Raw genomic sequence first — 25008 nt, 5'->3', positions numbered from 1 at the left:
AGTGCAGGGAGACGCCCCCAGCCAAGCGGTATGGCAGGCTGGACTCGAAGGGGGATCGTAACCCTGACAGGGTGGGGGTGACGCTGGAAAGAAGGGTCCTGTCACCTAGAGCCTGAGGGCGTGTGGTCACCACCAGAGCAAGTGTCCAACCCGCGGCGTCCCTGCAGCACAGCCAGGCCTGGGCAGGAGGCCTGGGACGTGTGAGGAACAGACTGTGAACTGCCCTTACAGAGATGCCGGTTGTGATGTGCCCGTGCCACAGAGTGGGGTGACGTGTTTTCCTTTAACCTTTCCCATTTTTTTAAATTGGTTGTTGTTTAATAAATTGCATTTGCTTTGAACTATATGCAATGATCAGTGGGTCAGGGAAGCATCCAGTGCGGAGAGAGCACCCGGGAGTGGAGACACCCTAGCCTCTGTCCTAGTGACCACGACAAGGTTGGGGGTCGAGCCGCCCAGGAATCCTGGGCCCAGCCTTGTTGGGGTTACGTGGACTCTGCCACACAGGAGCGGAAGGAAAGTCCTCGAGCTCAGGCAGGCCTCTGCATAAAGGGAGAGGGAGCGAGGACTCAGATTCTCTCGCTAGCGAGGAAAAGTTCCTCACAATAGCAGGGTCCACATCTCCTAGACCTGACCCTTAATCACAAGTCCATCCTTCCCTGCCTTGCAGCATCATTCACGTCTGAATAAAGCAACACGACAAATGCGTGTTCTCCTTTAAACACCCCAGCTCTTTGCCTCTGTACCTGCTCACCCTGGGCAACGACGCGGCTCTCTGATAACACGAAATACGGCAGTAGTAGCTCCAGTAAATTACACACACATACATCTTGGGCTCCGGAGTACTACAGCCGAGTGGGGACACCTGTCGCACAGCCGGCCTGCTCCCGCTCCTTGGAGCAAGAGCTGCCTCCTGGCAAGGAGCCGTGCAGCGTTTCTCTCCTCCCTGGCTCAGATGCAGCTTGATTTTAAACAGCATCAGAGCAGGCGGCCAGGAGACGTTAGCGTTAGCCCGAACGAGGCAACCCTTAACACTGTGTGGATTCCATCTGGCCCAAGCAGCGTAGCTTTAAACAGCCCGCAGTGGCCACAAGATCAATTGGCTCCTGGCTCCAGCATGGCCCTGCCCCTGCCAAAATCAAGGAGAGGGCTGAAAAAGGGATTGGGTTTGGGATGGAGCACTAGGCCGGCTTGCCTCTCATGTGTGCCATCTGATTATCGCTCCTCCCCAGCACTGGCATCGCTTCCTCGAGGCAGGGCGTGGAGCAAGAGCCTTTATTCAGCTCCCTTCATCCAAATGCACCCCCCAGCACTTTGCTTCTTCACATCAACTGCAGGGGGAATTCAGAGAACGTCTTCAGCAAAAGCTGGATCTTGGCCAGGATACCAGAGTTAATATCCCCACAAAGGGTCAGGAGCTGGGGTTCTAGGTCTTATTCCAAATACCAGCCCCCGCTTTGTCCCCTGTGTCGTCAGTCACACCTGATCAGAGTGAGTATAGAACACTACCAGACCAGAACGACAGGACCAGAACCTGAGCCCAGCTCCACTGCCTTCAATTCAATGATCCGGTTATGGGTCAAATCTTCAGCTGGAAGTCAAGCCAGTGCCACTGGCTTCAGGTCAGCGGCAGCAAGGGACACTGGCTGAGGAACGGGCCATAGAGTGTTTTGCACCCATTCTGCACAGATAGATGTGAGTGGCAGTACGGGGTGCAGGGCGGTGGAAGAAGCAGCCCAGCTCGTGCAGTAACACAGCTCCCTGGACGCGGGTTTACTACTGACATTCAGCGGCACTTGGCTTTCCACTTAAAGGTTCCCCACCCTAGTCATTAAACAGAGCCTGCTTAGCTCAGTGGTTTGAGAATTGGCTGCTAAACCCAGGGCTGTGAGTTCAATCCTTGAGGGAGCCACTTAGGGATCTGGGGCAAAATCAGTACTTGGTCCTGCTAGTGAAGGCAGGGGGCTGGACTTGACCTTTCAAGGTCCCTTCCAGCTCTATGAGATAGGTGTATATCTCCATATTTAAAAAAAAAAAAAGACGGCAAGAGAAACCACAGCCACATGTGACGGGGGTAAACATAGACAAACCCTAATGCTCCCTTGTGTGTACACACACTGGTAGCTGCCTCATGCCCTGGGCTCTCTCTAACCCATAGAACAGCTCATCAGCCCCCGCCCAATAATACTCCAGCCTGACAAATTGCACACCACCATCACTGTGATTCATGCAGTCGCTGAGATCGTGAAGGGGGATGAGACATAAATCCACGTGGGATCTTCACTCCTGTTTTAGTGATGCTGTGATCACCCATTCAGGCGCTGCGGATGTCTCCTAGATGCTTTCTCCAGTTTGGGGGACTTTGTAACATTCCTGCCCGAGGCTGGGTGCTGAGCAGCAGTGATAGATCGATATCGGCTGTTGGTTTTAGCTTGTCCAAAATGAAAGATCAGGAACCGAGAATCCTTCAAAATAGAGACGAGGCACATAGCACAGTCTGATGGCACCAATGCCCTAGTGTCAAGGGCACCAGGGCCAGGAACTATGTTTCTAGAGCTACTGGCCTTTGCTTTCTGAGCAGCCTCTCACATTTTCTGGGTTGGGAGGTAATCAATATGCTCAAGGAGCTGGTTATTAAAGATGAAAGACCTTGTTTGACGTCAGCATTAAAATATGTATTTAAAAGACAATTCCCCTTTCAAAATCACAATCCCCACAAGAATCCTTCGCGCACTACATCTTTAAAGTGCTGTACAAACACCAACTAATTAATCCGAACACCCATGGGATGGAGGCATTCAGCACCCCAGCGCCCACACACGCGCACCTCCAAAATGCCAACACTACACACACATCCCAGGGCAGAATCTCAGCTGGAGTGAAGCGGGAAAGCTCCGCTGATTACAATGGCATTATGCCGGTTGACACCAGCTGAGGTTGCAGATTAAAGCCACCAACCCACCAAACCCCGATATGTACCTAGGAACACAGCCTCAGTCACATAAGCAACCACAGAGTTTCAGGTCAGAAGGGACCACCACATCATCCATCTGATCTCCTAGCTCAGGCCACTAAACACCACCCAACAGACACACACCAAGCCCTGCAACCGAATTAGACCGAAGTATTACAGCCCTCAGGAGACTGAAGTATTGTGTGCCACAGGCAGAGAACAGGAGGGACCAAGTTGCATCAATGCCTGAGGCCCCTTTGTGACAGGATGCCCCCATTTTAGGCTCTGTTGCCTTGGTTCACTGTCCTTTTGGAAGAGAAGACCAATGCATTTGGACCTCCATGGGTTGCCTTGAGAGACCTCCCAGGAACCAGCGAGACTTGGTCCTCCAGCAGCTAGAAAAGCTGGGAGCAGGCAGAGGCCAATCAAATACATGCCCTGCCTCAGGTGTGTCTGGGACATTTTCCAACACACCTGTGAATGCACACCCACTTGCTGCTTAGAACGTTTGCAATGCTAACGCTGTCATGCCTCCAAGTCACTACTGTCCGGCCCTGTGGTGAACTGAGCCTCCTGCTTGTAGGCTAAACTCTATAGATTTTATAAACTCTCCCACTCCCCGCTCCCACTTGTCTGTTTCGTCCACCTGTTGTGTCCTGTCTGATGTCTTCTTCTTTCCACTGTTTGTACAGCACCTAGCACAAGTGGGGCCTGATCCTTCCTTAGAGCTTGTAGGCACTGTGGGGATATAAATACTAGCAAAGAAAAGGCTCCACACTTGTGTAAAAGACACACACACCACACTCCAACTCGTTCACATCTTCGCATAAGCTCAACCATGTGCATGCCAACCGCTCTGAACACACACAGCCCTGCCCTTGAACACACACCTACACGCAAAACACAACTCTCCTGCTACACAAACACGAGCAAAGTCAGACCCCCCCCAAACACCCACTGACACATACGCCTCACCCAGTCCGAAACACCTGCCCAGCACCACTACACACAGGGCAGAATTATAAGTAGTGACTGTCACCTTGGACTTCCCACCTCAACTGTGCTACGTTCACTACAGCGACTAGCCACGTGCTGGGAGGAGATGGTGAAAAATGAACGCCCCAAGCCTTCCTGTGATGGTCGCCATCAGCGTTCCTGTCTTGAGAGCCACAGGCAATCGTGCCAGCCACTGCACCACCTGTATCACACTAATCAAGGCATCCGTCATCCGGGCCATGTTTATTACTGAGGTGACGCTGCCGCAGGGCCCCAGCTGAGCCAGCTTGCTCTGCCTTGAACTTGTCTCATTCTCCTTTATTACTGAGTGGTGTCTCTCCTGTCCCGTGCTGCACAATCCTCCACCATCACCTCCAGCTAAACAGCCGAGCTCTGTGAAAGCCCTGTGGCATCGTGCAGTCCATTAGGTGAGAGGCTAGGATGCCAGCATCAGGCTGGTTTCCATTTTAATTGCCAGGGACAGAGTGTGCATTAAATCCAGCTTGATTGAATCATGAAGAGTCTGCTTGTCCCTGCTCATTTATCAGAGAGGCAGCTGCTGTGGGAGTCAGACAGGGGCTGCACAGGTGCCTGTGCACCAGCCGTGGGGCCAGTGGGAAGGGAACGCTGCCTGAAGAGGTTGATTTGGAAATGTTCGGGATGGCACAGGGCTGTATGCAACCCATGCTCGGAGAGTGGCTGACTGTGCAGAGACCCCCCGTCCCCTCGTCCAGCCTGCCCTCGTCCTTGCTCCGTGCTGGGCTCCCTTTGGAGCGCCCCAGCTGCTCGGTTCACAGCGTCCCTTCCCGAAACAATGGTAACTCTCTGGTGACGTAGGTTTTGCGTTCTCCCTTCCAGTCTTAAGGCTCTCCGAATTACCGGTATTTGTTATCTGTACTGCAGCAGCGTTGAGAGGGCCCACATGGAGATCAGGGCCCCGCTGTGCTAGGAGCTGTACATCCACATAACGAGAAGAGAGACAGACCCTGCCCCAAAGAGCTTGCAGTCTAGCCAGACAGGCCACCCACTCACATTGGGGCGTGCCAGCAGGGTCTGTCACTGCCGAATCTTTATGGGAGGCCGCGCTGCCTCTCCAGCAGCACTACCTTTGAGGTGAGGCACTAATGCCCAGCCTACCCAGATGGCACCATGATTGGCAATAAGCCCCTGGTGGCCTGCACACTTCTCTGCTGCCAGGCAGCAGTTGCTGTGCAAAGAGGCTTCTGTGGGAATGATCTGTCTCACCAGCCTGTGCGTGGAAGCAGCAGTGAAAGTCAGGATTCAGGACCAGGGCTCGGTACCGTCCTCCTCAGGCTGGCACAGAGTCACAGATTCCAAGGCCCGAAGGGAGCCCCGCGATCTTTTGGTCTGATCTCCGGCACAGAACTCTAGAAGCCATGGAAGCCCTGTGGCGGAGCGCCTCCTGCTGATCTGTAGCAAGCCCTGCAGGGTGACCACCGTTGGGACTCTGGAGCAGCGGTTCTCAAACTTATTTGATTGCGCCCCTCCTTCTTTGTGTCTTCAGCTGTTTATATCCCTGAAGTACATATACTGCTGCTCAGCTGTGAAGGCAGACTTCTGTCAGTAGGGAGTCTATCACCAGGAGGCAGAGGAAGTAACTCAGGCCTGCCTGGACTAGAGTTCATTGGCAAAGACTGTCCCACTGCTGGTGACCCCGATGCAGCGCGACCCGGGGCTAGCAGTAGCGGGAGTCCTGTCTACACAAGGGCTTGCACGGTTTCCTCCCCCGGAGGAGCTTGTTTGGGTTAGCCAGGGTGGGGAGGTTTTGCCACTTAAATACAAGTGTAGATTAGGGTGACCAGATAGCAAGTGTGAAAAACTTTGACGGGGGCGGAAATTGGGACGGGGGTGGGGGGTTAATAGGCGCCTATATAAGAGAAAGCCTTGAAGATTGGGACTGTCCCTATAAAACTGGGACATCTGGGGCTCTGAGGACTGTCCTGGAGAAACCACCAAGCCTTGTGCGCATTGCATCCGTGATCTCAGATGCTGTCCCTTTTATTTCTGATGAGGCTTGGGATTTCTGGGGCACTGCACAAAGCACATCACAAAATCTAAGCAAGCCTGACCACCCTCTGAGAGGTGGGAGTTATCCTCCCCAGCTTACAGAGGAGACACTAGGAAAGTATGTGTCTTTCTCGGGGCCAAATGGCTAGTCAGTGGCGGAGCTGGGATTAGAACTGGGGATCCTAACTTCCCCTGCCACATGTCCTTTTCTGAGACTAGAGAAGAAGCAGGAGCAAGACTTTCTAGAAAAGGTACCTTCAAATTCATTGGACCTGCTCTCAGGGGCGTGGGTGTGTCCTTGAGACCTGCCTGCTCATGGCCAAGACACCCTTAGGGTTACCATACGTCCTCTTTTTCCCGGACATGTCCGGCTTTTCGGCAGTCAAACCCCCGTCCGGGGGGAATTGCCAAAAAGCCGAACATGTCCGGGAAAATGGCGGCTCTGCTCCTCCCCTGACTCTTCGGCTCTGTTTAAGAGCCGAGCTGCCCGAGTGCTACTGGCTTCGGGCAGCCCCCGTGCCTCTGGACCCTGCGCCGCCGGAGCCCGGGAGGGGAAGTGCCCGACTGGGGGCGCAGGGTCCGGAGGCATAGGGACTGCCCAAAGCCCGAGCGCTACCGGCTTCACGGTTTGCCGGACAGCCTCCAGACCCTGCGCCCCCGGCTGGGCGCTTCCCCTCCCAGGCTCCAGCTGCGCTGGGGAAGTGCCGGCCGGGGGCGCAGGGTCTGGGGGCTGCCTGGCAAGCCCTGAAGCCGGTAGCGCTGGGGCAGCCCTTTCCCCGTGGCTGGGAGTGGGAGGGAGGAGGGGGTGGAGTTGGGGCGGAGCTAGGGGTGGGGAAAGGGGCAAGGCCAAGGCCCGTGGAGGGTCCTCTTTTTTTATTTATTAGATATGGTAACCCTAGACACCCTGGATTCTGTTCTGCCTAGTGTCTCGCCAACCACACTGTCAGCTAACTTCTGATGGGGGCTCTTCATTCCAGGGGGTGAGATCAGAGGCAGCCTGGCTGGATTTTTCACATCTAAGGTGGGCTGGCAGGGCTCAGGAAAACCATTTTTGGTTTTTGGGCTGGGGAACGGCGCCATCTTGATCTGGAGTCACCAGGCCAGATCCTGATCTCAGTTCCACCAGTGTACGTCCGGAGCCACGGCAGGGAAGGCTAGCAGGATCTGGCCCATTAAAAGAGACTGCAAAGTTTCAGCTTCCTAATATAATTTCTAAAGAGGTGCCAGATTGTGCAACTGTTACTCACGATGGGGAGCATTTACACAGCCAAGCAGCTCTGAAGTCCGGACAGGGACAGCTCACCACCATGAGCAAGAGCAGTGCAATCTGCACTTGGCATTCTTGTCTGGGCTTTCTGCTCTCATTACGAGCTTTACTGCTCCGCGGTACCGTCCATTTATAGGCACGGTGGTTAGTTTACATTACCCATGCCCAGATCATCAAATAATGACTCACTTCCCTATCTGGCACAGGACTGACCTTCCTTGTGTCCTGTGGATTAAAGTTAAGCTGGACAAGTTAATATGGATTCTTGTCATGGTCACACAGGTCCCCCTCCTTCTGCTGAAGTCAATGTGAACCTTGCCCAGCAAGGGCCCCAGGTGCCGTAACGTAGGGTATGTGTGGGGGGAGGTTTGCTATACTTACAGATTGTACCAGGACGTCTCCCACTTTCTGCTTCTCATGCCAGTTCTGCACACAGTTGTGGACCTGCTCCAGGAATTGCTCGTGGTGCTCCAGCAACTCGGGGATCTGGTCGAATATCTCGTCCACCAAGGCCGGGTCGCAGAGGATCGAGTTTTCTGGTTGCTTCAGGGGCTTCATGTAACCCTACAAAAATAATAAGAACAAAAAAAATATCAAAACAACCTATCGGCGGAGCCAAGGACAGGATGGAGTCTAAGGGCATCTACGCTCCTCAAGTTACGCTGTGGGGTTCATCAAACTAGTGTGGACTAAAAAAATCACTGCCCCACTGTAATTAAAACCCATTCCTGCCCCCCAAGAGTGAGTCATAGCAAAAGGAAGCACCTGTGCCTCAGTTTCCCCACCTGTAAATGGGATAATTATTACTCATTTATGCAGAGTATTCTGCGATCCTTACTGGAAAGGCTATAAGGTGGTTTTTAACAGCGGCGTGTCTCAGCTGGTTTGCCACCCCAGCCGTTTACAAATTTAATCTATCAAGTGAGAGCCACATTCCTGTAAAAATCTCCCCTCGCCGTTCCACGGCTGTAATCTAGCCAGAATTTCCAACACAACCCAATGATGGCGCTTGCTGACAAGAGACTCCATGTAAACTAGCCAGAGACAAAGTACAAAGGAAATGTGCTCAGAGTTTATGGGCTTCGTAGTCACTCACAGTCCAGGGATACTAATGAAACAAGTAACTGTGCCGTGGAACAAATGAAATGCTCTTGTGGTTTAGCCCACCACTCCTGCTCCACCTCTCTCCTTTCCCACCCCGGGGAAGTGACGGAATCAATGTGGTGCTGTTTACAACAGTCCACCTGGCAAGAGTTTGGGATGGCTGCATGGCGCGCTGCTCCCGCCTGGTTCATTTGGAGGTACTGCAGTCCAGCATCTGTGGCCTACTCTGATGGCTGCTTGGTGCTGCACATGTAGGGCCTGATCCTGAGATATCACTGGGGGCTGAGGGCATGCCGCACCTTACAGGATCAGGCCCTCACATGGCACTTGACAGACTAAGGCCCTGCCCCTGCTGAAATCCATGGAAGTCTTGCCATTGAATATATACACCTATCTCATAGAACTGGAAGGGACCCCAAAAGGTCATTGAGTCGAGTCCAGTCCCCTGCCTTCACAGCAGGACCAAGTACTGTCCCTCACAGATTTTTGCCCCAGATCCCTAAATGGCCCCCTCAAGGACTGAACTCACAACCCTGGGTTTAGCAGGCCAGTGCTCAAACCACTGAGCTATCTCTCCCCCACCCAATCAATGGTAGTGGAATGTAGATATTCAGGAAAGCCTTGTAGTCAATGGGAGATGCAGCCTGGAGTGCCGCAGCTCTCAGGATCTGCCCTACAGGGTAAAGGCACTTACCCCATCCACACAGCCTCGGGGTACATCTACACGGCAATGTAAGCCTCGGCTTAGTGGAACTTGAGTCAGTGGACGCTGGGTTAGAGAACCCAGGGCTTGAGCATCTACACTAACTGTCAACCCTAGGTCAAGAATTTTCTAACCCGGACCCAAAACCGGGGCTCTAGCCTCCGCACTGCAATACGCAGGCTTGAGTCCAACCAACCATCTCCCAGACTTCCTAGCGCTCTCTCGAAATGTGGCCTTTCTAGCCCTTGATTCGTGGTGCAGTGTAGGAAAACTTGACGGTACACCAAATTGGATTGTCCAGAGGGCAAAGAAATTTGGCCCGTGGGATACTTTTGGTGGAGTCCCAAAGCATGAGTCTACTGGGGCTGTGTCTGCACCGCAAAGCAACAGGGCTTAAACCCTGGGTCCTGGCTTAACTCAGGCTCAGACCCTCACCCCCACGGGGCCTCGGACCCTGGGTTAGTGTGATTTGTGTGTAGACAGAAACGGGATTAGGCCTGAGCTTGAGTTCGAACTCTGGGTTTACATGGCAGCGTAGACATCCCCTTACAGACTAAGGCCTGGATCACGGCCCACTGACATCTGTGGGAGTCTTTCCACTGACTGGTGTGGGCTGTAGATCAGGCCCTAAGCTGGACAAGACAACGGATGGAGCAGCAGGTGAGCAGACTATTGGCGTGAGGAGGACAGGGCGGGAAGGAGAGGCGGTGGATGCCTGGCTCAGGGGTCAGCAGGGCAGAAGTTCAAAGCCGGCAGTGGGAGGGCAGTCAGATGAGAGGATTGTGGGGTGTGGAGGGGTAGGGGAGGTGCTGAGAGCAAAGATGGAGGCAGGGAGATGATGGTGAAGAGCTTGTTGGGTCTTGTCACAGCTCCTCACCTCAGGAACCAGGCTGAGGGCAGTTCCTTGAGGCCGGGGACACTGACTCTCTGTGCTATACAGCACCAAGCACATTACCCATGCTCACCAAATAAACCACCCCCTCAAAAATCTGAACTCCCACATACACTTTGGGGGGAGGGGGACTGTGAATTCCAGACCAGAACCCGAATCCCAGTTTCAAGATGACAGCCCCTCCTACCTCCCTGACAAGTCGAACCAGAACTCCACATCGCCACACCCTCAAATCTAGTGGCGGGTTTGAAATCCAGACTCAAACCCAGATCCAGGTTTTGTAGCTTGGCTCGAACCTCTAGTTCAAGAGGTGGCCGGTCTGGCAGCGGACACCAGCAGGACTTCTCATGTGTACCATTGTAAATCACCAATAACGTCCCCAAAGTCAACGGCGGTATACAGGGTAAGAGGAAGTCTCCAGGGTGCTGGGGTGGGATGGTGAGGGGGAAACTGTACTTGGGGTGACTGGCCCAGCCTGCCACCTGTGCTGCTAGGGCTACACGTCTGGTTTTAGCCTGTTTGCTCGATCCAAGTGAGTGCACATCCCTGAGCTGGAAATCACACCTCCAGCTCCGACACAGACAGACCCAGGAACTGGTGTAACTGCAAGGAGTGGCAGGCCCGTGTTATTCAGTTCTCCACCCCACTGAGTGCCACCAAGAAATAACAATGGAATTACAGCCAAAGGTGGGCTTATGGACTATACCAACGTTAAGGATGGCGAGTCCTATTTGTCGAGGTCCCAGCTGAGATCAGGGCCCCAGTGTGCTAGGCGCTGTACATACACAGAACGAGAGACAGGCCCTGCTCTAAGAGCTTACAGGACGGACAAGTGGTGAGGGGGAAACTGAGGCACGGAGCGGTCAAGTGACTTGCTGATGGTCACGCACCAGGTGAGTGGGACAGTCAGGAATAGAAGCCAGGCGTCCTGAGTTCCTGGCTAGTGCCCTACCTCTCTGGATGGCTAGCTGCACAGACAGGCACGCCCTGCAACCCCCAAAGACACAAAAAGCTGGTGGACTCCTCAGCTGTTCCCACTCCCACCACCTCAAAACACAGCCATCTGCAGCGCTGGAAGACGTTTTAATTCACTTTGTGGGAATGGAAGTGCGGGGTGGGGGGAGGGGACAGCTTGCTCCTTCATTACATGTTCCATCTCCTGCACCAGTCATGCCTGGGGGCGGTGTGCTTTGCCGGGCTGCACACATGAATAAGACAAGCACATTTCCAGGAACTTCACCGCGTGAATTCAAGGACTCTAAATGCTTATTAGCCACCCTGTCCTTCAAGCCAACCAAGTGCCCGCTCCCTTAGCTTCTGTCATTCTCCATGGCGGATGACTGCCGCCAGGTGCTGCTGAGATGGAATCTTGCTTCATTACGCTGCACCAACGGGACGGGCGGTCCAGTGTGTGAGCTCCAGGTTGCAGGCAGGGCACCCCGAGGGGAAACTCATATGGCACAAAGTCACGGCAGCACCGTGGAAATCAGTTTGTGCTGCACTGGCCCTAGCCAGCAGCCCACTGACTGCGCAGTTCAGTGGTACTTAGCCCTAACCCCAGAGATCATCCCTCTGTCCTCCAGCTGCAGGAAGGTGGGGGATTCGCTGTGGTTTCCTGATCCCAAGAGCCGTTTTGCATCAGCTCCAGAGGGTTAGAGAGGCTCCAAGACTTTTCCAGCTGCTCTCAGGGAGCCATCTGGATGCTGGGCATAGCCAGAGTAAAGCAGGCTATGCCATGTTCCCTCTCATTTTTCCCACCCATGTGCGGAATGAATTTTGTTATGTGCACCAATATGGAGGTGATGGGTGACACCTTCACATTGTACACATAACAAAATTCATGTGGTGGGGATAGGGCCAAGTGGTTAGGAGTGTGGGAGGGGGCTCAGCGCTAGGGCAGGGGGGTGGTGTGCAGGGGTGTGAGGGCTCCGGCTGGGGGTGTGGGCTCTGGGATGGGGCCGGGGAGGAGGGGCTCAGGACTGGGGCAGAGAAGTGGGGTGGAGGGTTGTGAAGGCTTTGGCTGGGGGTGTGAGCTCTGGGGTGGGGCCGGGGAGGAGGGGCTCAGGACTGGGGCAGAGAAGTGGGGTAGAGGGTTGTGAAGGCTTTGGCCGGGGGTACAGGCTCTGGGGTGGGGCTTGGGAGGAGGGGCTCAGGGCTGGGGCAGAGGGTTGGTGTGCAGGGGTGTGAGGGCTCCGGCTGGGGGTGTGGGCTCTGGGATGGGGCCGGGGAGGAGGGGCTCAGGACTGGGGCAGAGAAGTGGGGTGGAGGGTTGTGAAGGCTTTGGCTGGGGGTGTGGGCTCGGGTGGGGCCGGGGAGGAGGGGCTCAGGACTGGGGCAGAGACGTGGGGTGGAGGGTTGTGAAGGCTTTGGCTGGGGGTGTGGGCTCTGGGGTGGGGCTGGGGAGGGGCTCAGGGCTGGGGCAGAGGAGTGGGGTGCAGGGGTGTGAAGGCTTTGGCCGGGGGTACAGGCTCTGGGGTGGGGCTGGGGAGGAGGGGTTTGGAGTGGAGGAGGATGCTCCGGGGCTATAGTGGGGAGAGAGGGCTCCCCCCAGCGCTCTCTCCCCGCCACAGGAGCTCTGGGGCTGGAGCTACAGGATAGGTGCCCCTCCCCCTGCCCCAGCAGGTTCGGGTTGGGGGAGGGCTGCTACGGGGTCAGGCTGCTGCTGGGTCTAGGCCGCTCTGGGGCGGGGGCGGGCCTTGCTGCCCTGGCTGCGACTGGGTCCAGGCCACTCTGGGGCTGGCCCAGGCTGTGGCTGGGCCCGATCCGGCTGACCCGCCCCGGCAGGTCCCCGCTCCGGGCCGGTTCACTGAGTGCCTGTGCGGCGCTAAATAGGCTGCTGGCGGCCACGCGGCCATGCAGCTTACAGGGAACGTAGGCTACAGCAATGCCTCCTCCCCACCCCCTGCCAGAGGTGCTGTGGGAGGGTAGCAAGAAGCCAGCCAGGCTTGGGCACGGGAGTAGGACTTGCAACGAGAGGCCGGGGGTGACCTGAGCTGTGCTGCTCGCTGCCAAGCTGAGGCCAGGATTCTATCTAGGGAGGCCAATTCCGGCAGAGCATTCCAAACGCCCGGTGGAATGAGGACGACCTTGGGTGCTTCTACTCACTCAGCGGCCAGCTGGCCTCAGACCCGGTGACATTTCCCCTTTGTATACATGACTAGATGACAAGCAGTTCACACAGCTTAGATTATTGGCACAGTTCTCCACTTCAGAGGGAGATGGGACCGATGTAGGGTTCATTTAAAAGGTTAGACTGCAGTGGGGCTTCTAATGCCGCACAGGGAACATGAAACACGAGAAATCCCCCCCTTTATTCGGGGGTTTAGAATAAAGCTGTTTTCAGTCATTCTGGGACGAGCTTCGGGATACAAGGCGTTAGGCAGAGAACACACTTTTCATCTGGATTTACCCAGAAATAAGTTCCACTGACTTTAAAACCAAATGGTCTCCGACGAACATCTCTCATTTGCCATGGTCACTGGGGTTGAGTTAACACACAGGGGGGGAATGGAGTGTGTTTAGGGGTTAGAGCAAGAGGCCAGCAGCCAGAACTCCTGAGTTTTCATTCCTGGCTGTGACACTGCTTTGCTGTTTGACCCTTTGCCAAGTCACTTAACTTCTTATTCCCCCATTTATACAAGGAGGATTTTTTTTATACCTCTCCCATAGAACTGGAAGGGACCCTGAAAGGTCATCAAGTCCAGCCCCCTGCCTTCACCAGCAGGACTAAGTACTAATTCTGCCCCAGATCCCTAAGTGGCCCTCTCAAGGATTGAACTCACAACCCTGGGTTTAGCAGACCAATGCTCAAACCACTGAGCTATCCCTCACCCACATCATAATAACCATGATCTCAGAGAGCTTCTCAAACATTCATTAACTGAGCCTTCCAAGATCTTTGCAAGGAAGGTTAAGGGGTGAAAACTGCTACCTCTCCTCCTGGTGAGGGATAGACATTGGGCATCCATGCTTAGGCTGTGGGAGCGATCAGCTGCCTTCACGAGGTGTTGGCTCCCCTGCGAGCTGCAATGGGAGCAGATGGGGTTCCCCTCGGCGGGTTCATTCTTCCTGCACAAATCTGGGAGCCATTGCTCTTGTGCGTGGAGCTTTTCTCCAGGCACCTCCCAGGTTCAGTGTGTCTAGGGAGCTGTTGGGAGGAGGAGGCATGGACTCTACTTCATCCGACCCAGCCAGTGCCGTCAATGACCTTCCCCAGTGCTTGAGGCGTGGATGTCAACTAGCTCGCTGAAGGCCCATTGGATAAAAGCGCGATGGTGCTGGTAGGCTGGGGGAACTAACCAGAAGTCGTCATGAAGGTGACATCGGCACGTTTGATTGAAGGGGTGTGTCCATCATTTGGCATGAGATTTCACAGCGGGGGGGGGCAGGGCACTGCCACACTGCCAGCTGGTGTCACATGATCACATGGCAGCTGCATCTTGCCTGAAACCTGCAGTCTGGTTCTTTTGCATGGGCCCCTTGCCAATGTGGTCGGTAGCTTTGCCATCTGCTGCCAGGCTCTCGAGGCAGGGCTGCTCGTGCCGAGTGCTTGTTAGGTGGTGAAATGACACCAGTGCTCGGTCTGAAGCAGCCGGAATCTGGTGACCGTCCGAGTATGTTGCAAGGCCCATCGACTTGCCCGGGCATTTGAGCAGGAAGGGGCGCGATGGGACAGGATATGGCGTGTCTGCAGGCCTGGTAGGAGATGGTTGATTCGATCTCTGTGGCTGGTCATGTAATGATGGTTCAGATGACAGTGACACCTAGAGGTCCCAATCAGGGATCAGAACTGCGTTGTGCTAGGTGTTGTACACACCCATCCCGGCCCTGAAGAACGTACAAGCTTACTACAGCGTTAATGAGTGACAATATGCAAATACAATGAACAGCCGGGGGCCAGGGGGTCGGTGGGGGAGAGGAAAACCACAATGAGACTATGTGCAGTGCTGATGTTATTTTAGTGCATTTTTTTAACATTATGTCAAAGGGGCCGAGAGCTTGGGAGAGGCAGGCCCTTTCTCCTTGTTGCGAAGGGTGAAATCTTGACTCCACTGCAATCAATAGCAAAACGTCCACTGACTTCAGTGGGGCCAGGATCTCACCCTATAAATCCAAAGGGGGAACACAACTGTTTCGTGAGCGCACACCTGGTTTCAAGCTAAGCGCCCGTATCCAGCCTGGCAATCCCAGCAGAGAAAGGGAAAGAAATGCTCCTACTAAATGTAACTGCCTGGCCTCGGCCACGTGGCTCTAAGCAGCTTGGCCCCACAGAAAGCACCTTGTCACAGCCTGACGGGCTGGAGCAGCTGTGATGGGAACAGTTCCTAGGCCTATTAATCATCCCCACAAAGCCAGTTCCTTTCTGAACTCTGAGCCTCCCCTCCCCTCCGCCGAGTGACCCAACGCAGGAATGCTCCCTGGGCATCATGGGATATCCTAGGGGAAGCGTTTGTGCATTGGCACTCTCTCCCGAGAGCTTATGTTCTGCATCATGCGGTTCTCTCCTAAGCCTCAGGGCTATTTTTTTCCTGGCTCCTGTGCACCGTGGCTCCGAGGCCATTCCCTGAAAAGCAGAGACTTTCTGACTTGGGTTAGACCAAAGGGTTTTCTTTTACAAAGAAATAAATCAAAGCTGTAGCTGAACAAGCAGCAGAAAAACCACCCTGCAAGGAGCAGCCTTTCGTGCCTGCCAGTCCCTGTATTCTTGGTGTCGCTGCATCGGCGTCAAATCTGTCTGCTTCATTTTTCTCTGGGAGCTGGAGGACTTTTGCTGGTCTCCCACTAAGGAGCTAGGACCTCAGGGGAGAGAATCCGCCCATCTATTCACTGAGAGAGGAGGTAGGGGATGGAAGATGCAAAGCCGCTGGCACTATGTTAACACTCGTTGTTCGTGTACTGTCCCTCATCTCGGCTATCTATTTATACGGCCCCGTGGTATAGGAGCACCTCCCAGTCTTTAACATTTATTCTCACCCCACCTCTCTGAAGTAGGCCAGTGCTGTTCTTCTCACTGTACAGACGGGGAACTGAGAGATGGGAGTCTTGTCTACACTAGCACTTTTGTTGGTAAAACTTTTGTCGGTCAGGGTGTGAAAAAACACACCCCTGACCAACATACGTTTCATGGACAAAAGCGCTGGTGTGACAGTGCTACGTCGGTGGGAGACGCTCTCCTGCCGACATAGCTACTGCCACTTGTTTCGGGTGGTTTAATTATGCCGGAAGGAGAGCTCTCCTCCATCGGCAAAGAGCGGCTACATGGGAGACCTTACGGCGGTGCAGCTGCAGTGGTATAGCCGTGCCACTGTAAGGTCTGTAGTGTAGACATAGTCTAAGTGACTTGCCCAAGGTCACGCAGAATGCCTGTGGCAGGACAGGAGTTTGAACCCGGGACAGCCAAGTTCCAGGCAGGCACCCCAAATACTGGACCATCCTTTCCCGCCTCTGTTAGGCCAGCTGTTGCTCCTTAGCTTAGATTAGTTTGAGCTCTTCGGGGCAGGAATTGTCCTGCTCTATATTTGTACAGCACCTAGCACAATGAGACCCTGATCCTCTACATGCTACTCTATTAGAAACAAAGATTAAAAATAATGCTCCCTTATCCAAAACCCCCCATCCTTCCGGGCCGTTTTTATGCCTCACGAAGACTAAAAAGGGCACATGCCCAATTTCTGCTCCTTGCACTGGTCCCTTTTAGCACTAACAGTAGCCAGCTGAGCTTCTCAAGCAGCTCACTTCTAGACCAACACAATCTGGACACAAACATCTAATCCAACTCCATGCTGCTGCAAGATCATCCCTGCTCTGCAGATGTCTCTTCCATGGGCTCCTTGATTAACTTTGTCATCATTAATATTGCACGGCAGCCCCAGCAGAGGTGGTTTATCCTGGTAATCTCCATAGGTCCCCTCCTCTGATTCAGAGACAAGGGCAACCACAGGCTACGTGAGAGATTTCTCCAAGGCCATTCGTGAATGCTCCGGGGTCTCCACCTTGGCCACTTCTGTATCCTGGCTGCAGATGGCTGCCTATAGCAGAGACTGAGTGACTTCTTAAAGCCATTGCATTCCCCAGGTCTGTGGGTACAAGTCATGGCTTGGGAGCAGTTTATGAATATGAAGCTGGATATCAGCCGCTGAACATCCTACCAGGTCACCTCCAGATGTAGGTAGCTGTTCAAAGTCCTTTCCCTACAGAGTTCATTCAAAGGTCCCTGAGGGCAGCTGGGTCTGGGAATACACATTTTGTTCCAAGTGGTTAATGAAGATCAGCGTAACAAAGTGCCGTGTGACCCTGTCCAGGGTTATTCCGATGCGGCCCCTGCAAAGTTGAACACGTGCCTGTCTGGTGAAATCTGTCTGCACGAAGAGACATCTAACATCAAACGCTGCAGGCCAATCCCTGGAGTCCAGAGCCCCTCTGAAAAGCAGAACGTCAGCCATTGTCTGCGGAGGCAGGGCCTGGGCTGGAGCATCCTTGACTCCTCTGAGCCGCGGCACTCGCTGCTGGGATGGACTGCCTCCTCCGGTCCCTAGGCAAGGGGGCTACAGCCACACTCATCCCGCTGGACTTCTCTGCAGCGTGCGATACTGCTGGTCCCCGAGTACCATCCCGCCTCCATGAGCCTGTGGTGGGGAACGGCTCAGCTTGTTACCGAACTTAGAGGGCCATTCTGGGCCCCTCTTGCTCCAATCCCAGAGCTGTCACCTGCGGAGTCCGGCAAAGTTCACGCCTCTTCCCCAGGGTATCCAACCTCTGGGCAGAGCCGCTGGGGGAGCAGTGAGGTGTTAGCAGCATGCAGACCACTCCAGCTCTGCGCCTCCTTTACACCCACTGGGAGCAGCACTATCTCCCTGCTTTCTCAGGGCCTGCATGAAGGTTGAGTGGCTAACGCTAACCCCAGATAAGACAGACAGGATGTTGGCACAGGTCGCAGTGAGCACAGCACCCCAGCGCTCTGCTCTCCCCGTAGGCTCCCACCGAACACAGAGGCCAGTTCAGGGTCTCTGCCTTGACAGTCAAAGTCCTCCATGGAACTGGTCCTTGCTACCTAAGACATCACCGCCCCCACGATGGCTATGGGCCACATTCCAGCCATGCAGCCCCAGTGACATCCTCAGCTGTACGTGAAGGCAGGATTTGGCCCTGTGCTCGCTACTGCAGCACAATGATACAGACATTGACAATCGCAGTCTAGCGAGCGGCCTGCCCAGCTTCTCTTGAGGCAGGAGCATTTGCAAAGGGAAAGAGAGCAGATAGTACCATACTCACTACCCTGCTTTCGGAGCCATAGCTATGCGCAGCACTGCCCTCTAGTGGATAAATACCTGCATATGATAAAAGCCCCACTACTACTGATGGCTAAAGAGCTGTATTTGGAATGGGTCTTGTGTCCCAGCCTCAATGTCCCATGTGGGACACAGGTTCCAATCTCTGCATGCAGTCCATGGGTTTGTGCGATCGATCCCCCGCTCCCCTCCCCTGGGGCGTTCTGCACGGGCCTCGGCGGCACGATACCTGCATCAGGGTGCGGAGGGACTCCACGTAGGACTGCTCTGTATCCAGGAGCGTCATGGTGACATGTTTCCGCATGTCCTGCAGGGAAGGAAAGAGAGATGGTGAGAACCCAAGTGATGGCAAACACTCTGCAAGCAACGTGGAACTTGGAGGGCCACGGCCGAACCAGCCCATGGGAGCCTTTGTCACAGGCGCCTGTCCAGGAGAACTCCCTCCATGTTATTCTTTTTCAGTCCCAGGCTTGCAGTCAGAGACAGCGAGAGAGAAAAGGCCTGAGTGTCAGCATGCTGGGGGCACACAAAGGCCCCCGAACCCACAGAAGGCCAGGTCCTCTGGCACATCACATGCACACAGGACGTTTGGTTTATGGGCGAGAGGACGGCACCAAAACCCACCATTTTGGGCTTCATCTGGGCAGTGCAGCCTCGGCCACTGAACACAGACTGTCTGGCTCAGCTCTTACCAACAGAAATATGGTGTCAGCACAAAGACCCAGCTGCCTCAAACCCCAGGGCGACCCCCGGAGAAACCCGGTGATGGCAAATGTCCCTCCCCTTCAAGCAGTCTTTTCCACAACCACCTAGTCACCATGGAAGCTCCCCCTTTACCCAGGAACCTCCCCTTGCAGGCTTGTCTCATCACTGGACCTTTAAATGCAGAAGAGAAGCAGCCTACCAGCTCCCTACCAGCTGGTGACTATGCCCATTAGGCCTGATCAGGAGTACAGGACCTGCCAGACTGGATCAGACCCGGGGTCCCTCTAGCCAGGGGCCCATCTCTGACCGTGACTAGCACCAGCTTCAGTGGAAGAAGCCCTGTCTCAGGCAATGGTGGGGTACCCTGCCCCACAGAAAGCTTCCTCCAAGCATGGGGGTTGATCTTCCTTCCACAACTCTTGCTTGTTGTATTGTTTTCTCCACTGCCTGACGCCTTGTGCAGCCACGTGCACTGGTGCCATGTCAGTGTGAAATGCTGCCATTGGCCATGAGGAAACAAGGTACAAAGCTGAGGACAATCACTCCCTCTGCTTTCCCTTTCTCTAATCAACTTGGGGGGAGACACAGCCTTACACTCGGGACAGCTCACCCTGTCCAGGATCAGCTGGAAAGAGAAGAAGGTGAGGGCGGCCCTGAGGCCCTGTCCACGTGCACACTTGCACTGCTTTAGCTGAACTGGTTTATAGTTGAGCCAGTGTAAAACCTTGTGGAGATCGTCGGATTTTGGTTTAAGAGGGGCTTATTTCAGTTTATCTTAAACTTCTTCCTAATTGACTTAAGCTACAGCAAAATAAGCCAGGTCTAAACCGAAATAATGAGAGTTAGCGCTTCACTTCTACAGCACCCCTCCACCTGGAATCCCAAAGCGTTTCATGCGCATTAATTAATTAATTCTCAGGTTTTGGTTACACATAAACTTGCACTGGTTTAATTAAACTGGGTTAGTTGAACCAGTGCAACCCTCTGTGTGAACGCTCTGATTTCAGTTGAAGAGGGGCTCCTGGTTTAGCTCAAACCTGTTCCTAATCGCCTTAAACTAAACGGATGTAAAAATGTCTACATGGGTTTGCACCGGTTTAAATTCACACCTTTTGTTAAATAAACCAGAGCAATTCCCCATGTAGACAATCCCTCCCACGCTCCCAGGAGGTAGGAATGTTTATCACCATCATGTTAAAGTGAGTCGCTCAAGGTTTCATAGTGAGTCAATGCAAGCGCTAAAGGAGACAGGAGGAGTCCAGATTCCTTTACTCTCAGCACTAAACTACTCTCCCTCTCCTTCAAGCAAAATCCTACTCAAGTAGGTTGTTTTATAGACCAAACTTTGTACTTTTAATGGCGCTGTCAGCCCCTTCCTGGTATATTTACTCAGCCTTTCCATTTCTTGGTTTCCCCCTAAAAACCTGCATGCATTGTAACCAACCCAGCTAGCTATAAAATCACAACCATGTGCTGCAGTATGTTACAGAAGAGAAAAGAGAACTAAGGAATCCAGATGTCAGACATACTAAAGAATAAACCGCCGAGAAATCAGAGCACATCTCTTTAAGCACTGCCTGCTCGCTACTCTAGTGGACAGATCAAGACCCCAAAAGCCATTTCTTCTGTGATGTGCCCTCACTCCCACCCCATGCACACACACACTAACCCACGTTGCATGTGTTATCCACCTTAGCAATGAAGTACAGGGGAGAAGAGCGAGACCAGGAAACCCAAATGACAGTCCCTAAGCTTCCCCTCGTACAAGATCATCTTATCTTACCTGGTTTTCTCTCTTAGAGCCCAAACCTCAAAACACTTATTCAAGGTAGAAGTGGTTACAACGTTGTTATTATCACTTTTCTAACCTGTTATTACTGCACTGTACTAAGTGCTACCCTAGGTATTATGCATTTTGGGCCCATAATTTCTAAGCAACTCTGTTTATATTTGGGTCCCATTTAGCGCAAAACACACTGTTGACAGATAACAGCTAATGATTAAAAATATCAATTATAATAAAGACAAAATATAATAAATACAAATGAAGGGGGGGTTCCAAAGAGGATGGAGCTCGGCTGTTCTCAGTGGTGGCAGATGACAGAACAAGAAGCAATGGTCTCAAGTTGCAGTGGGAGAGGTCTAGGTTGGATATTAGGAAACACTATTTCACTAGGAGGGTCGTGAAACACTGGAATGGGTTACCTAGGGAGGTGGTGGAATCTCCATCCTTAGAGGTTTTTAAGGCCTGGCTTGACAAAGCCCTGGCTGGGATGATTTAGTTGGGGATTGGTCCTGCTTTGAGCAGGGGGTTGGACTAGATGACCTCCTGAGGTCCCTTCCAACCCTGATATTCTATGATTCTATGAATCGTGATGATTATATCTGCCAATTCCAAGGCCACAAGGGACCACTGTGATCATGTAGCCTGACCTCCTGTGTAATACAGGCCATGAAACTGCCCCAAAATAATTCCTGGAGCAGAGTTTTTAGAAAAACATCCAGTCTGTATTTAAATACTGTCAATGATGGAAAATCTACCACGACCCTTGGTAACTGTTCAATGGTTAATTACTCTCACTTTCAAAAATGTACCTTTATTTCCAGACTGAACTGGTCTAACTTCAACTTCCAGCCACTGGATCGTGTTATACGTCTCTCTGCTAGACTGAAGAGCCCATTATCAAATATTTGTGTCCCACGCAGATACTTATAGACTGTGATCAAGTCACCCCTGGACCTTCTCTTTGTTAAGCTAAACAGATAGTCTCAAAGAGCTCTATCATTGTAAGGCAGGTTTTTTAACCCTTCAATCATTCCCATGGCTCTTCTCTGAACCCTCTCCCATTTATCAACATCTGTCTTGCATTGTAGGCACCAGAACCGGACACAGGATTCCAGCAGTGGTCACGCCAGTGTCAAACACAGAGGTAAAATAGTCTTCTACTCAAGGTTCCTGTTTATGCATCCTAAGATCACATTAGCTCTTTTGGCCACAGCGTCACATTGGATCTCAGGTTTAGTGGATTATTCTCCACAGCCTCCAAAATCTTTCTCAGCGTCACTGCTTCCCAGGATAGTCTCCCATCCTGTATACACTTAGCTGTATTAAACCACATTTTTTTGCTTGTGCCCAGTTTACCATGCAATCCAGATCGCTCTGAAGCAGTGACTCATTCCCTTCATTATTTACCACGCCCCCATTTTGAAAAATGTTAAATAGCACAGAGCCAAGAACCAATCCCTGTGGGACTCCACTGGAAATATACCAGCCTGATGATGATTCCCCATTTATAGTTACATTTTGAGACCTATCCGTTAGCCAATTTTTAATCCATTTAATGGGTGCACCATGTTAACTTTATATCACTGTGGGTTTTTTAAATTGAAATGTCATGTGGTACCAAGTCAAATGCCCCACAGAAGTCTAAGTATATTATGTCAACGCTATTGCCTTTATCAATCAAGTTTGTCATCTCATCCAAAAAAAAAAAAAATCAAGTGTGATAGGATCTGCTTTCCATAAACTCTTGATGACTAGCATTAATTACATTACCCTCCTTTAATTCTTTATTAATTCAGTCCTGTATCAGCTATCTCATTATCTTTCCTGGGATTGATGGCCAATAATTACCCGAATCATCCCATTTACCTTTTTTAAAAATTGGCACAACATTAGCTTTCTTCAAGTGTTATGGAATTTCCTTAGTGCTTCAAGTTTTACTGAAGATCAACATTAATGGTCCAGCAACAGCCTCCCCAGCTCTTTTAAAACTCTTGGATGCAAGTTCTCTGGACTTGCTGATTTAAAAATGACTTATTTTAGTAGTGTCTGTTTAATATCCTCCAGAGATACTAATGGAACGGAAAGAGTGTTATCATCACCCTGTGATGAGATTATATCATCATCTGTTTTTTCCCCCAAACACTGAACAGAAATATTTATTGAACACTTCTGCCTTTTCTGCATTATTATTGATAATTCTAGCATTTCCATCTAGCAATGGCCCAACACCATTGTCAGGATTCTTTTTGTTCCTATTATATTTTAAACACTCCTTCTTATTGTCCTTAACTCGACTGGCCCTAGATTTCTCCTTGTGTTCCTTGACTTCCCTTATCAATTTTCCACAATTCCTAACGTCTGATTTATATCATGGCTATCAACTTCACCTTTCTTTTATTATTCTTTCACTCTATCTGGAGGCAGGACATTCTCCTCCCTGCTCTAATGGTGGCCAAGTCTGTTGACCCTTTAGGGCATGGTCTAAAGCTGCTCTGCTGTATTTAGGTTCTTACGTGGCACTCATCCCTGTGGGATCTAAGTCCTGATTTTCTCAGCCTTTTCTCGGAAGGGAGGTGATTTCAGGGTATGTATATAGACCAGGTGAGAAGTTAGTTTTTTTGCCATTACCCATTAAGACCTGATCCAGAGATCAATGGGTAGACACCTAATAGTAGGTCACAGGCTTGCCTGGGCCAACGAAATGTCTCATGAAGTGAGTGCGCCCTGATTTCACAGCTGTAAATTGATACTTAAATCAAAATTCCCAAACACAAAACAGCCCTTTGCTGACTTAACCAAAAGGTGCAGTCAGAGATAGGCACAGGCCAGGCTTCTTGGGTTAAGATCCTTCCTCCCCTGTTCTAGCTTCACCCAGAATTGGCCTCTGGAAGAAGCAGCCAGACCTTTTTATCTTGCCTGATGAGCCCTGATTGGCTCCTGCCTGAGAACCAATCCTCATTGCTGCTGCTCTTGGGCAGTCCCTCTGGGCAGCCCTTGGAGGACTGAACTCAGTGCTCTTCTTCCCCAGAAGATCACCTTCTGCTGGCAGGGTGTGCCAAAGACGTAGGGCTTTCAGGGTGGGGGTGGGGGATGTCACGGGGCTTCCTTGGGCTTTGGACGTGGCCCTCGATCTGCGTATTGTTCTCTGGGCCCCAACTTTTGCATTCATTGAATACTCAGCACGAGAAGGGAAATGGTCTAACAGTGCTCTATGATGGGGGGCAGGCACCCAAAAGAAACAGCTCGGTGCCATCATGTAGTGTCACTGCCAAGCCCGTCCCCCTTGCTCGTTAAAGATACAGTACAATAATAGCCACGTTAGTGGGCCCGATCCTGCTCCTGTTATTCATGACAGAAATTCTGCTGCTGATTTCAATTGGAGTAGGTTTGGGTATTTATGTAGGCCCTACAACAATTTGGGCCCTGCTATTTATTGCAAGGCCAATGAGTCAGCAGGAGCACAAGTTAACTATCCATCCTTATTCCCCATGAGCGGAGGGGGGTAATTAGTTTGCCTCCCCTGAGCAGGGAGGTTTAGCTGCCAAAGTCAATGGATCTCGGGGGCTCCAGTGGAGATCAGGATTACGGCCCTGTGGTGATGGCAGGGCTCCCCTTGCTAGCAGCTGCCCCTGGAACACCCTTGGCATGGGGCAGAAAAGTCAGTACAACCCCAGGCTATACAAACTTTAAAGCAGATGCTCCACCCATTTATAGGGATGATGGATTCACAGCTATTTCCCCAGCTCCCTTCCTATTCCCTCCTGCCCATCCTTTCACTCTCACACCTCTTGATCCCTAACCATATGGGGGGCCAGGAGGCTGCGATGCCGCAGAGCTGGCTGGTCGCTGTCAGAAACCAGCTCGGCTTGCATCCCAAACTCTGGCAACTTAGCCCCAAGACAAATTCTTGGCAAGGCCTCTAATTCCCCACTGTATCCGGCTCGCTCCTTGTATGATGCGGAAGAATATTGGAATCTTAAATCAGAGGCTGGAACAGATGGCGGCGGCTTGGCTTACAGATGTGTCCATTAAAAATCAAAATATTCTGCAGTGCCGAGGGACCGTTCCCTAGGCAGGAGATTTTGTACCATTGATACGTGTTGGAGCAAGAGCCAGGAGGTCAAGAAACATACTCCCCAATGAGGGGCATTCTCTGTGACCGGGCTCCACTGTGACTGGGATCCATCTGTAGCTAACCCCCCCACCCTGTTCAGCTTAATGCTCTGGGTAAAGAGACCTCTCCATCGAATAAAAGTAAGGGGCGCACAAGCTCTATCAGACATCCC

At 52.3% G+C, this 25008-nt stretch overlaps 1 protein-coding gene across 2 annotated transcripts in view; it reads right to left on the bottom strand.

Annotated features, from left to right (window-relative positions):
- The window catches only part of ARHGEF17 (Rho guanine nucleotide exchange factor 17), a 256033-nt gene that overhangs the window by 64307 nt on the left and 166718 nt on the right, over positions 1–25008 (bottom strand). For both annotated transcript variants that reach the window (XM_042850529.2, XM_042850534.2), the window contains exons 2-3: positions 18461–18538; positions 7626–7808 (exon numbers count right to left, since the gene is read on the bottom strand). In XM_042850529.2, the coding sequence (XP_042706463.2) occupies positions 7626–7808; positions 18461–18538 (261 nt within the window). The remainder of the gene's footprint in view (positions 1–7625; positions 7809–18460; positions 18539–25008) is intronic.

Source organism: Chrysemys picta, chromosome 1 (assembly GCF_011386835.1).
Source record: "Chrysemys picta bellii isolate R12L10 chromosome 1, ASM1138683v2, whole genome shotgun sequence".
NCBI classification, from domain to species: domain Eukaryota; kingdom Metazoa; phylum Chordata; order Testudines; family Emydidae; genus Chrysemys; species Chrysemys picta.
The sequence above is the reverse complement of the archived record's forward strand: the minus strand, read 5'-3'. Positions and strand labels throughout refer to the sequence as shown.